Raw genomic sequence first — 12,607 nt, 5'->3', positions numbered from 1 at the left:
CAAAGTAGAATGTAGAACATTTTCTTTATAAACTGTGTTGTGCCAGTTGAGCTATAGTCCCCACAGCCCTCAGCCCAGCAGTTCAGTCCCTAAGGGAGTTTGGATTTGTCCATGGAATTTCCATGACCTTTCCTTGTACAAGTTGTGCTGGCTTCCCGGGTGTTGTGTACTGTCTTACCCTTCACCATAGTCACCACGTATCTATTGTCTATTTAGTGTTTTTCCATCCCTACCCCTCCCCTCCCTTGTAACCGTCAAAGATTGTTTCTTTGTGTGTGTAAACCTTTTCATGAGTTTTTATAGTAGTGGTCTCATTCAATATTTGTCCTTTTGTGATTGACTTATTTCACTCAGCATAACGCCCTCCAGATTCATCCATGTTGTGAGATGCTTCGCAGATTCATCATTGTTCTTTATCGTTTCATAGTATTCCATTGTGTGTATGTACTATAGTTTGTTTATCTATTCATCTGTTGATGGGCATCTAGGTTGTTTCCATCTTTTTGCTATTGTGAACAATGCTGCAGTGAACATGAGTGTATATGTCTATTCACGTGACGGTTCTTATTTCTCTAGTATATATTCCTAGGAGTGGGATTGCTGGATCATATGGTATTTCTATTTCTAGCTTTCTAAAGAAGCGCCATATCGTTTTCCGAAATGGTTGTACCATTTTGCATTCCACCAGCAGTGCGTAAGAGTTCCAGTCTCCCCACAGCCTCTCTGACATTTGTTATTTTCTGTTTTTTTGATTTGTGCCAGTAATACCAGGGTTAGGTGATATCTCATTGTAATTTTGATTTACCTTTCTCTAATGGCTAGTGATCACGAGCATTTCTTCATGTGTCTGTTACCCACTTGAATGTCTTCTTTGGTGAAGTGTCTGTTCATTTCCTTTGCCCATTTTTTAATTGGATTATTGGTCTATACCTCTTAATAACTGACAGATGTCTTAAGATAAAAAGCAGTGAACAATGTTGGGCCTCCCTCAGTGTATTTCTGTGATCTTGGCCTGCAGAGCCTGGCTACCTTAATTACTCACCAGTGTCTTCAGTTAGTTGCGTTTTTTTTGTTTTTCATTTTTTAATTTTATCCATCTTTTGTAGTTCTCAGAGGGAAAGTTGATCTAATACAAGCTACTTTATCATAACAGAAAGCAAAAATCTCCTGGGAGTAGAAATCTCAGTTAGTGGTCTTTTGAACTTTATACCCTACTCATTCCCCCCTTCCAAAAATTATTTGAGGCAATTTACAATGAAATACATGTACACATGCAATAAAATATTAAGGGTAAAGGATCAAAAGAACAAAAGCAGTAGGGAAGGCAGAGAGAGGTGTAGAGTTAGAAGGAGGAGATAGTTACTAGAAACTTAAACTATGGATAGTTGCTACAGTTGACCATCATATGTAGTACTGAACTTCCTTGAACCCATGGCTTAAACATTAATTTTATATGTGTTGGGGAAAAGAGACTTGAACATTGGAATAACAGAAAAGAGAGGTGACGTTAGTAACAATTGCATTACATTTTCTGTTCTTTGTAGGTTTAGGCAAAATTTTTTTAAATGAGAGTTGGGAGACAATGGGAGTGGTAGGTAGAGGGTTCTGAGACTTATCTAAGAGTCTTTAATCAATCAGACATTGCAACATGTTGTTGGACCAAATAGTAATTGGAATTACTAATGGTTTGGCATAGAAGCCTTAATACACTGTACAAAGATGTTGCTAAAGTGCCCTTACCATGTCTTGAGTGTTCAAGGTACTCTTGGACTATGGTTTGACGTGTAAGAGATAACTATGTATATAGTTCTTGTTTTCTGGAGAAAGATTACACAGCGTCTATCAATAGGCATTTTTTTTTTCCTGGTACTAGATTTTAAGGAATTTTATCGTGGTTTCTTGTGTCATTGAACAACACAGTAGTGTCCTTAACAGTACTTTTAAGGCTGATAAAATGTTTTTCATATGAAGATTTCTTATATTGACACTTGAAAACAAACAAAGCTGTAACTTTAAATTGTAACTTAGTAAAGACTTTTTCTTATGGAGAGATAAGCTGATATAGTTCAGCCTCAGAAGTGTTTGGGATGCTAATTTGAAATGCTGGTAGAATTTGGAAAACCAGAGGAAAATTTGCTCTTTTTCCCTCAGTTATCAACAGTTGGAACAAGAGGTTTTGACAAAAATTTGCAATGTGTGACTATGTAGATATTCTTTTTGATTTGAAAAGAGCCATGTTTTAATTTTTACAAGTTACATTTATTTTTAAATATCATTAGCTGTTATTTAACAATATTAAAGGAAATCTGTGCTAAATACCAGATTGCTGGTGGCAAGTTGAGTTCTGTTACCAAAATTTTCAATCTTGATTTGCAGGGATGAGGGGACATCCCAGTTCTACATGCAAGACACTGCTTAGGTTTATATCTTTTCAGATTAGAATTTGATCTTTCAAGCATCTGTTCATATCTGCTTTACTTTTCCCAGTGGCACTATAACAGCTGATGTGGAAGGTACTTTTGCAGGTTGAGTTGGAACGTGGAGAGAAGAGTGCCTAAGTGATCCTAGGGGAGATGGGGAAGGCTTCATTGAGGAGGTGGTGCTGGAGCTGCCTCCTACAAGAGGATGAGGAGATTGCTAGGAAGGCATTCCAGGGGAAGGAAGCACATAGCAGAGGCAGTGAAGCATAAGGTAGCATGCCATTTTCAGGAAACTAAGGATTGTTTGTTTTGTTAGAGTGTAAATACTGGTGGTGAGGGAGAGGGGAGGTGGAAGAATGGCAGGAGATGAAGCTGGACGGGCAACCATAGGCCAGATCATGAATGGTCTCGTGTGTCATTTACTCATTCATTCAGCAAATACTTATTGAACAACTACTGTGTACAAGGGAATCCCTGAGTGGTGTAAGCAGTTAACATGCTCGACTGCAAAACTGAAAGGCTGGAAATTGGAGTCCATCCAAAGCTGCCTCAGAAGAAAGACTTGCTGATCTACTTCTGAAAAATTAGCCATTGAACCCTATGGAGCACAGTTGTACTCTGACACACATGGGATTGCCGTGAGTCAGAACTGACTCTACAGCAACTGGTTTCACTGGTACTATGTTCCAGACCCTGTTCTAGGCACTGGCATCCAGCAGCGAACAAATCAGACAAAAATCACTTTTCAAATGGAACTTACATTCTAGTGAGAAGAGACAGACAAATAATATTCAAAATCTATAAATACATACACATGAGCATATTAATGATAAATGAGAAGAAAATTTGGCAGGGGTGAGGATGTGGGGTTTGTAGTTTTAGGGTGGGGAGAGAGGCCTCACAAAGAAAGCAACATTGGAATAAAGATCTGAGGCTGGTGAAGGAGCCAGAGTATTCTGGACTGAGGACATGTGCAAAGGCCCTGAGGTTGGAGTGGGTCTGGCTTTTTCAAGGAAATATCTAGGCAGAGAGCATGGCCAGAGTAAAGCGGAGGAACCCAGTGAAAGAGGAGCAGGAGATGAGGTCTGAGAAGTTAAGGGGACCTCTGATCCTGTGAGGCCTGGGAGGCTACTGTAAGTATTTTGGCTTTTAATCTCAGTGAGATAGGACTGATAGGAGGGTTTTGAACAGAGTAATGATATAACCTAACCTAAGGTTTGAAAAGATTACTGCTGTGTTGAGAATAGGGGACAAGAGTGGAAGCCAAGAGAACAGTTAGGAAGCTTTGGAATAATCCAGGTGAGGGGATGGAGGCTTGGACCAGGGTGATAGCAGTGGGGGTGGTAAGAAATGTTCTGGAGGATAGATTTTATCCTGTACGTGGTAAGGAGCCATTAAAGACTTTCAATCAATGCAGTGACATGATTTGTGTGTTAAAAACATCCTTTTGGCAGCCATGTATAAGAAGGATTGGAGAAACAGGACAAGGAGCTGCACTGCTCCAATTACTAAGAACAAACGAAGGAGACCTTACAGCAGAGGAAGTCTAATGCCCAGAGACCTTGTCGGGCAGGTTGTCAAACCTGGCCAACTTCTTGACAAGGGACAGGAATTCAAAAGATTTACACATGAGGAAAGTTCTTTGAAAACCTTGCCAAGGAAGCAAGATGAGTGAGTACGGATCAGATTTATTCTAGAGGCAGCTTGCGTAATAGATAACAGCAGACCCTTAACATGTGCCGGGCACTGCCGTGAGCACTACAGCTGCATTAGCTCATTTAATCCTTACCACAGCCCTAAGGGGAGGACGCAACTATTGTCTCCATTTCATAGGTGAGGAGACAAAGGAACAAAGAGGTTAAGCACTAGGTTTTGTTGCCTCCTAAGGGTCTCCACCGGGGTGAAAAACTCTACTGGGAGATTCAGAATTATCTGGTTGTCTCTAAAATTAAATGTAAAAAAGATTACCTATATTTCCTTTTCAAACTGTGGTGATAATGGCTTCAGAAAGTTGATCACTGCTTGGTGGTTAGGTCTTATGTTGATGCCCTTTGAGTTGCTAGTGACAGAAATTAGCTTAATAAAAAACATAGGTGGGGGTGAGTGGAATTGCAAGACACTTAAATGTCCAGAGGAAGAGGCATGCGTCGTGTGCGCGCATGCGCGGAACGATTTAGAAGGTGTGGCTGGATCCAGGGGCTCAGATGATGCCATAAGCGCATATTCTCTCCAAGTCTCTGGTCCACGTGTTGGCCTCCGTCTCTTCTACTGCTGATGGCTTCCGTACATGGTGCGGAGGGCTGTCCACGTGCAGCTTCAGAGTAAATCGTCTTCAGAGCACCCTGATTCCAAATGGAGAGAAAGTGTCCTTCCTAGAAGCTTCAAAAAAAAAAGGGCTGGGAGGATTCTGATTGCCTCGTTTGGGTCCTGCTGCCCATCCTAGGACTGAGGGGGCGGGGGGGGGGGCGTGGTGAAGGGTAAACTCCATGTGAGGGCAGTTACCGGGAAGGAAAGGAAGCTGGGTAGCAGCTGTGGGTCTGCTGTGTGTTTGCCGGAAGTGGTGGGTTTGAGGTCATGAACATCATCCTGTAGGCACTGAGCTGCCTTAGAAACAAGGTAGCAACAGGGTCCATCCCTACTCGACAGTATTTGGGGTTGGCTCTAAGGAGAAATGTAACCTATAATTCTGAGTGACCAGCACCAGTCATTTTATTTTATTTTTAAGGAGAGTGATTTAGGATTTAGAAGCTTTTCCTGGAACTGGAGATCAGTTCTGGAGCTGCCCCCAGCTGGGCTAGGAGTGAAGGCAGGTAGCCCTCGCTCAGAACCCACACTGTCCCCATCACTATTTCTCTAATATGGCTGCCTCCTTTTTTCCTTTTCAAAGTAAATGATAATGGGTGAGGAAAAAGTGTTTCTCAACTTTTTTTTGGACCCTGACCCAAATTAAGATAATAATTTTTTCATCATAATCTGGTATACACGTACTTTTGTATACCTAACAGTATTGACTCTAAATAGTGAAACACTATTTACTCCTTATTAAGTCCAAAGTACTGGGATATTTTCTATTCTGTTTAATTTCATTTTATAAAAGACCAGTAAAAACCTATAAATTTATTTCACAACCCACTAATGGGTGGCAACCCAGAGTTTGAAAAACATGAATTAAACCAGTGAAAAACAACCACGGTAAAAAAAAAAATTAAAAATAAATAATGGAAGTTCCCATTTTATTGAGCCCTTACTACATGGCAGACGCTCAGCTAGGCATTTTATTTAACTCATTGAGTCCTTCCTCCGCCATTCTAGAGATAAAGAAACCAAAACTAAGAGATTTCTCCTTGGTTTCAGAGCCCAGGCATTTTCCTGGATTGCTTCTGTTCGTTGAACATCATGAAAGAGCCATACACGCTCATTTGATCTGAATTAAAATGCTAAACACAGGTAGTAAATGCACAACAAAATTGCGCTGAAGTTCATGGCAATGAAGACTTCTTTTTTTTTTTTAATTGTGCTTAAGGTGAAAGTTTACAGAGCAAATTAGTTTCTCATTAAACAATTAATACACAAATTGTTTTGTGACATTGGTTGCCATCCCCATGATGTGTCAACAATCTCCCCTTCTTGACCTCAGGTTCCTCATTTCCATTCATCCAATTTTCCTGCCCCAAGACTTCTTATAGGGCTAAATTCACAGGTGACAGTCCCTAAGGGCCCTGTGACTTGTGTGCTCCTGGGGAAGGGAATGCCAGGGAACGCTTGGCTCTGTCCACTGGGCTGTTCCCCAGCAGCAAGCCACTGCATTCCTAACAATGCCTAGCAACCTGCCAGACACAGCACTTGCTCTCTTTGTGCTTCTTCATCCTCATTCTGAATTTAGATCAGGGTGAAGAGTAGAGAGAAGGAGATGAGCCAGAAAATAGAAGATTAATACTTGGTAGAGTCTTCATATTTTAAAATTAATTTATAGGCAATGTCAGGCAACTGGAGTTATATCATTTTATCAGCAGGCTGCTCTAGAATTTAAAAATTGGCATCCATCATTGTAAATCAGGTCTCAGGAGCCCCGGGGAATGGTTTCTACGGATGAGGGGTGATATAGGGTGGGCAGAAATGTAAATACTTGATTAGCTGTGTCCTCGTCTTTCAGTCAAAACCTAAAATATTTCTACATCACACTGAGTGAGAATGGCATGTTAAATAGTAACAGAAAGGAAGAAGGTATGTAGGTTTTATGGTCACCTTACTTTTAATACTTTTCTTCCTCTCGGTCAATTCTGGGAAACTAGTTGTGTGAGAGACATTCATTTCAGTGGAATAGTCCCAGCTCATAGTCTAGAGGTGGTCTCCACCTCCTTCTTCATAGACTCAGGTGTCATTGTTAGTTGCCATCTAATTGGCTCTGATTCATGGTGATCCCATTAGAACAGATCAAAACATTGCCCAGTCCTGTGCCATCTTCGTGATCATTGATATTCTTGAGTCCACTGTTGTGGCCACTGTGTATTTTGAATATTTTCCAATCTGGAAGGTTCATCTTTCAGCCCTATATCATACAATATCCTGTTGTGAACCTTAGGGTTTTCACTGGCTAATTTTCAGAAGTAGATGGCTGCTTTAGTCATCTAGTGCTGCTGTAACAGAAATACCACAAATGGATGGCTTTAACAAAGAGAAGTTTATTCTCTCGCAGTCTAGTAGACTACAAGTCCAAATTCAGGGCGTCAGCTCCAAGGGAATGCTTTCTCTGTTGGCTCTGGAGGAAGGTCTGTGTCATCAATCTTTCCCTTGGTCTGGGAGCTTCTCTGCACAGGAACCTCAGGTCCAAAGGACACGCTCTGCTCCTGGCACTGCTTTCTTAGTGGTATGAGGTTCCCATGTGTCTCTGCTCGCTTCTCTCTTTTATATCTCAGAAGAGATTGGTTTAAGACACTATCCAATCTTGTATACCTCGTCAGTAAAACTGCTGCTAATCTACCTTATTAGATCACAGTGATTAAATTTACAGCACATAAGGAAATCACATCAGATTACAAAATGGTACACAATTATACAGTACTAGGAATCATGACCCTGCCAAGTTGACAGGTATTTTTAGGGGACACAATTCAGTCCATGGCAATGGCCAAGCCTTTCTTCCTAGTCTGTCTTAGTCTGGAAGCTCCACTGAAACCTGTCCACCATGGTTGGTATTTGAAACACCGAGGGTATAGCTTCCAGCTTCCTACTCAGGTAGGATGCCATTTCCCCCAGCAGTTCAGATGTCATCATTTCTGCCATGTGCCTGTGAGCATGAGTATCCACAGGCTTGCCACATTGATACTGGGAAGTCCTTCTGTAACTAAGTAAAAGCCTTTCATCTCTTGTCGTTGCAGCTCTTTGTCGAGGGCGTGTGGTGAGAGTCCCTACAGGGAGCCTTGTCCGGGTGGTGGGAACTGAACTAGTCATCCCCTGCAATGTCAGCGACTATGATGGCCCCAGCGAGCAGAACTTTGACTGGAGCTTCTCGTCCTTGGGGAGCAGCTTCGTGGAGCTCGCGAGCACCTGGGAGGCGGGCTTCCCAGCCCAGCTGTACCGGGAGCGGCTGCAGAGGGGTGAGATCCTGTTGAGGCGGACAGCCAATGATGCCGTGGAGCTCCACATAAGGAATGTCCAGCCCTCAGATGAAGGCCGCTACAAGTGTTCAACTCCCAGCACAGATGCCACCGTCCAGGGCAACTATGAGGACACAGTCCAGGTTAAAGGTACAGTCCTCACATGGGGTCATTATTCCAGGAGGTCAGACCTTCCTCTGCCACTTGGCTATAGGTGACTTTATCAAGGACTCTGAGGCTCTGTTCCCTCATCTGTCCAATGGAGTAATAGTATCTTACCGACTAAAGGTGGAGGATGGGCCCAGTGGCCTCAGAGAGTCATTTATTTACTCCATGGTCGGTATGGTCTGAGCTATCCTGTGGGTGGTTAGTTGGAGCCAGCAGGTGTGGTGGTGCAGAGCCCAGCTCTGGAGCCAGGTTGCCTGCTCTCAATTAGTCCAATTCCTGGACTGTCCACTTGTCAGCCAAGTGGTTGTGGACATGTTACATAACCCCTCTATGCCTCAATTTCCTTGTTTGTAAAATAGTACCTACCTCAAAGGCAGTGAGGACTAAGTGAGTTAATATGTGTAAAGCCTTACAACAGTGCCATAGTGAGGACTCAAAGAAGGTTGGTGACAAGAAGTTGATGATCATGATGATGATGTTCAGGTTTATGGGAATAACAGATACTTCATAGCTCATGTTTTTCTTTCTGCTCTTCCTGACTTAAGTACCCATTTGTACCAGAAGTTGTTATGGGTTATATATAGAGAAAGAATGATGTGGTCACTGCTAGCTTATGATGGAACACAAAATTGACTTGGCTGTGTAAATAATCACACCTTATGTGGCACAAAAGGTTAAGTACTGGGCTACTAGCCAAAAGGTTGGCGGTTCGAATCCACCCAGAGGCACCTTGGAAGAAAGTCCTGGTGATCTACTTTTGAAAGATCATGGCCATTGAAAACACTGTGGAGCACAGTTCTACTTTGACACACTTGGGGTCACCATGAGTCGGAATCAACTTGACAACTGGTTTGGTTTTTCGTTTCTTATATATCTGGAATGATTTTTCTTTTTTTCATTTTCCAAGTCCCTTTAGATTTACTCACACATTCAATTATCTGAACCCAATGAAGAAGATAGGTCAGGATATTTCCTTAATTTACACGTGAGGAAGTGGAAGAGCGTAGGTTAATTACTTGCCTAAAATCGCACGACTAATTAGGAAGAGAGCTGGAACAAATGATTTTAGTTTGGGGTTAACAAAATAGAAACATTATTATTGTTATTATTATTACTTAATTATGCATTTATTTGTAATCTGTCTTGCTCCAAAGAGGATTTAAGTCAGAGTAAGAATGTATTTTAAGATCAGAAAAGTAGAAGCTATGTATGATGATGTAAAAAGAGGAGTTGACCCAGTCATTCATTCCTTTTGTAGTGATTTATAGACGTAGATACCATATGTCAGATACTGGTCCTTCATTAGGCTCATGAGGAGAGATAACAGCTATATATCCATTATGTAGGTATTAAAACATGAATTTTCTACGTCTTCCATTACTTATTCCTATAGAAAATCTCAAGTATATGTACATATATATATGTATGTGTATATATGTTGAAGTCCCATGAGACATCCTTGCGTTTGTATTCATAAAAGAGATGTTGTGTCTTCATTGGAGTCCCTGGGTGGTGCAAACAGTTGACATGCCTGTCTACTCATCAAAATACTGGAGGTTCAAGTCTACCCGGAGGCACCTCAGAAGAAAGGCCTAGTGATCTGCTTCAGAAAAATCAGCCATTGAAAACCCTATGGAGTACCGTTCTACTCTGACACACATGAGGTCGCCATAAGTTGGAATCAGCTCGATGGCAACTGGTTGGTTTATAGATCTGTTAGGTCATACTCACCCTTGTCTCCCCTTATAATTCTCATCTTGAAGAGTCAGAGGGCAGCAGGAAAATTTCCCCCAGTATCTTTTTGTTTCTTCTCCAGCCTTTGGAAGGCAGGAGTAAGAGGTTGCTCTCCTTGGGTCAAGAAAGCAAATGGATGACCAAATGAAACTGGCTGGCTGCTCAGGCAGTCTCCAGCGGGGGCCGTGTCGTCCAGGTTCTTCCTGGTGTGCAGCTTCACCGGTCTTGTAGCTGTTTATCCATGCACTGAGGGATGAGCTGGCCTTGGGAACTGAGTCATGTTAGCCAAACTCACAACTGATTTGTGTACTAGGATGTCATCATATTCCTTTTGTAAAAGAGATGAGTCTTTGTTCCTTCTAAAGATGTAGACTTTTATGTTATCCAGAGTCATCCCTAACTAACTCAAGAACACTAAGTTAGTTTCTGAGAGTGGGATTGGAGGGAAGTCCAAAGAGATGATGAATAGTGATGTCCCGTAGAATACCAAAAAGCAAATCCGTTGCTGTCGAGTTGATTCTGACTTATAGCGACCCTATAGGACAGAGTAGAACTGCCCCATAGGGTTTCCAAGGAGCGGCTGGTGGATTTGAACTGCCGACCTTTTGGTTAGCAGCCGAACTCTTAACTACTGTGCCACGAGGGCTCCGGGCCATACAATAGCCTGATAGATTTTCCCTGCCCCTTGGCAGAGGCCTCTCTCTTGTTGCCAGAGTTCCAGTGCCCATTGTATATAGCTTCTTTTCCTAAATAGCACTCACCATTACTCCTTGGTCTCTGGCCTTCTTTTTGTAGACTCTGCAGAAGCCCTGAGCCCTCTTCCAGTAGGTCCTAAGAGACGGACAAGCTCAGGTTTCAGCTTTCTCTGGCACATTCCTATCCCACGGATACTCTCTGGTCATCTTCCGTCATTCTTGGGCATTTCCCAGACCTCAAGCCACAGGCAGCTCATCCCAGCCTTTCCCCACTGTGGATCTTGCTGGCTGAACTGAACATTTCCAGATTCTGCAGCCTCCCTACTCTAGCCCTGTGTCCTAACCAAAGGGGTGTTTGATAATATTGCCAATTATTTTACAGTGATTTCTAAGTGCCAGGCACTGTTCTAGTCACTTTCTGTTGTTATTAACTCGTTTAACCCTCACATCAACCCCATGAAGTAGGTTCAGTTGTCATCCTATTTTTAGAAATGAGGAAACTGAGGCAGAGTAACTTGCCTAAGGATGACAGGAACATATCCCCAAGCCATAGATAACAGGGCATTTTCACTACCCAGTTCTAACCAATAGTAAACCAGTTGCCATGGAGTCAACTCCCACTCGTGGCGACCCCATCCATGTGTGTTAGAGTAGAACTGTGCTCCATAGGATTTTCAATGGCTGATTTTTCGGAAGTAGATTGCCAGGCCCTTCTTTGGAGGGGACCCTGGGTGGACTCCAACCTCCAACATTTTGGTTAGCAGCCAGCATGTTAACTGTTTGCACCACAGGGGGTTTTATTAGAGCCTCCTTTTTTTATTACATTTTATTTTTCTTTGTTAAGTCAGAAAGTCATTTGCGATGATCTGTGAATCAAAATGGGAAAATATACCCATCTGGGCATTAGAACAGGGAAGGAGAGGAGAAAATTCTCTGGTCACAGCAACAGTCATGATTCAGGCCAGAAAGTCCCAGAAAGTGGCCAGTACTTGCTGCCTCGGGTCCGACCGTGGACCGTGTAGCTAAAGCAGCTCTGTTTTCTCCCCACAGTGTTGGCTGACGCTCTGCACGTGAGCGCCAGCCCGCAGCCCTCCCCAGCCCTGAGCCTGCGGGAGGGCGAGCCCTTTGAGCTACGCTGTGCAGCCTCCACCGCCTCGCAGCTGCACACGCACCTCTCGGTGCTGTGGGAGGTGCACCGCGCCTCCGCCCGGCGGAGTATCCTTGCCCTGACCCATGAGAGGAGGTTCCGGCCTGGCCTGGGGTTCGAGCAGCGCTACAATAGCGGAGACGTGCGCCTGGACACGGTGGGGAGTGATGTTTACCGCCTCTCTGTATCCCGGGCTGTGTCTGCAGACCAGGGTTTGTACAAGTGTGTTGTCAGTGAGTGGATCGGAGAGCAGAGTACCTGGCAAGAAATTCAAGAAAAAACAGTAGATGTCGCCACTGTGGTGATCCAGCCAACAGGTAAGTTTCTGGAAAGTACGTATTTTAGACTCTTATTTTTTGAACTAGGCCATAGGATCCCATCCTTTTCTGACAAGAATTATTTCTGCTCCTCATGTGAAGCCTTCCTGTTGGAAGGAGAGGGTAGTATTGGTAGTATAGCAAGGGGTGCATTTGTTTTGGACTGTATACACTTACAGTTTTGCTTTGTAGCTGCTTTTTATCTGAATTGGTTTCCATGGGAGCTACAGCATAACACATAATACTAAGACAGTTCCTTCACTAAAAGATTAAGTACCATAGTCCCGCAGCCAGAATATGGTCAGGCCTGGTGGTCAGAGGGACTTTGGGTGGAGGTGCCCACACCCTGTTCTGGAGTGTTCTCTTAGCTTTATCTGTTTGGAGTTTCCTGAATCTCTTTTTTTTTTTAAATTTTTTTTATTGTAGTTTAGATGAATGTTTACAGAACAAATAGTTTCTCATTAAACAGTCAGTACACATATTGTTTTATGACATTGGTTAACAACCCCACGACATGTCAACACTCTCC

The 12,607-nt window shown here is 43.0% G+C and overlaps 1 protein-coding gene across 1 annotated transcript in view; it reads left to right on the top strand.

Moving 5' to 3' along the window:
- Positions 1–12,607, top strand: part of PTGFRN (prostaglandin F2 receptor inhibitor) — a 96,780-nt gene that overhangs the window by 35,031 nt on the left and 49,142 nt on the right. The window contains exons 2-3 of the mRNA XM_023734880.1: positions 7,799–8,167; positions 11,665–12,078. Of these exons, the coding sequence (XP_023590648.1) occupies positions 7,799–8,167; positions 11,665–12,078 (783 nt within the window). The remainder of the gene's footprint in view (positions 1–7,798; positions 8,168–11,664; positions 12,079–12,607) is intronic.

This window comes from Trichechus manatus, unplaced genomic scaffold (assembly GCF_000243295.1).
Source record: "Trichechus manatus latirostris isolate Lorelei unplaced genomic scaffold, TriManLat1.0 scaffold00073, whole genome shotgun sequence".
NCBI lineage: Eukaryota > Metazoa > Chordata > Mammalia > Sirenia > Trichechidae > Trichechus > Trichechus manatus.
Note: the sequence above shows the minus strand (reverse complement) of the source record. Positions and strands in the feature narration are given on the sequence as shown.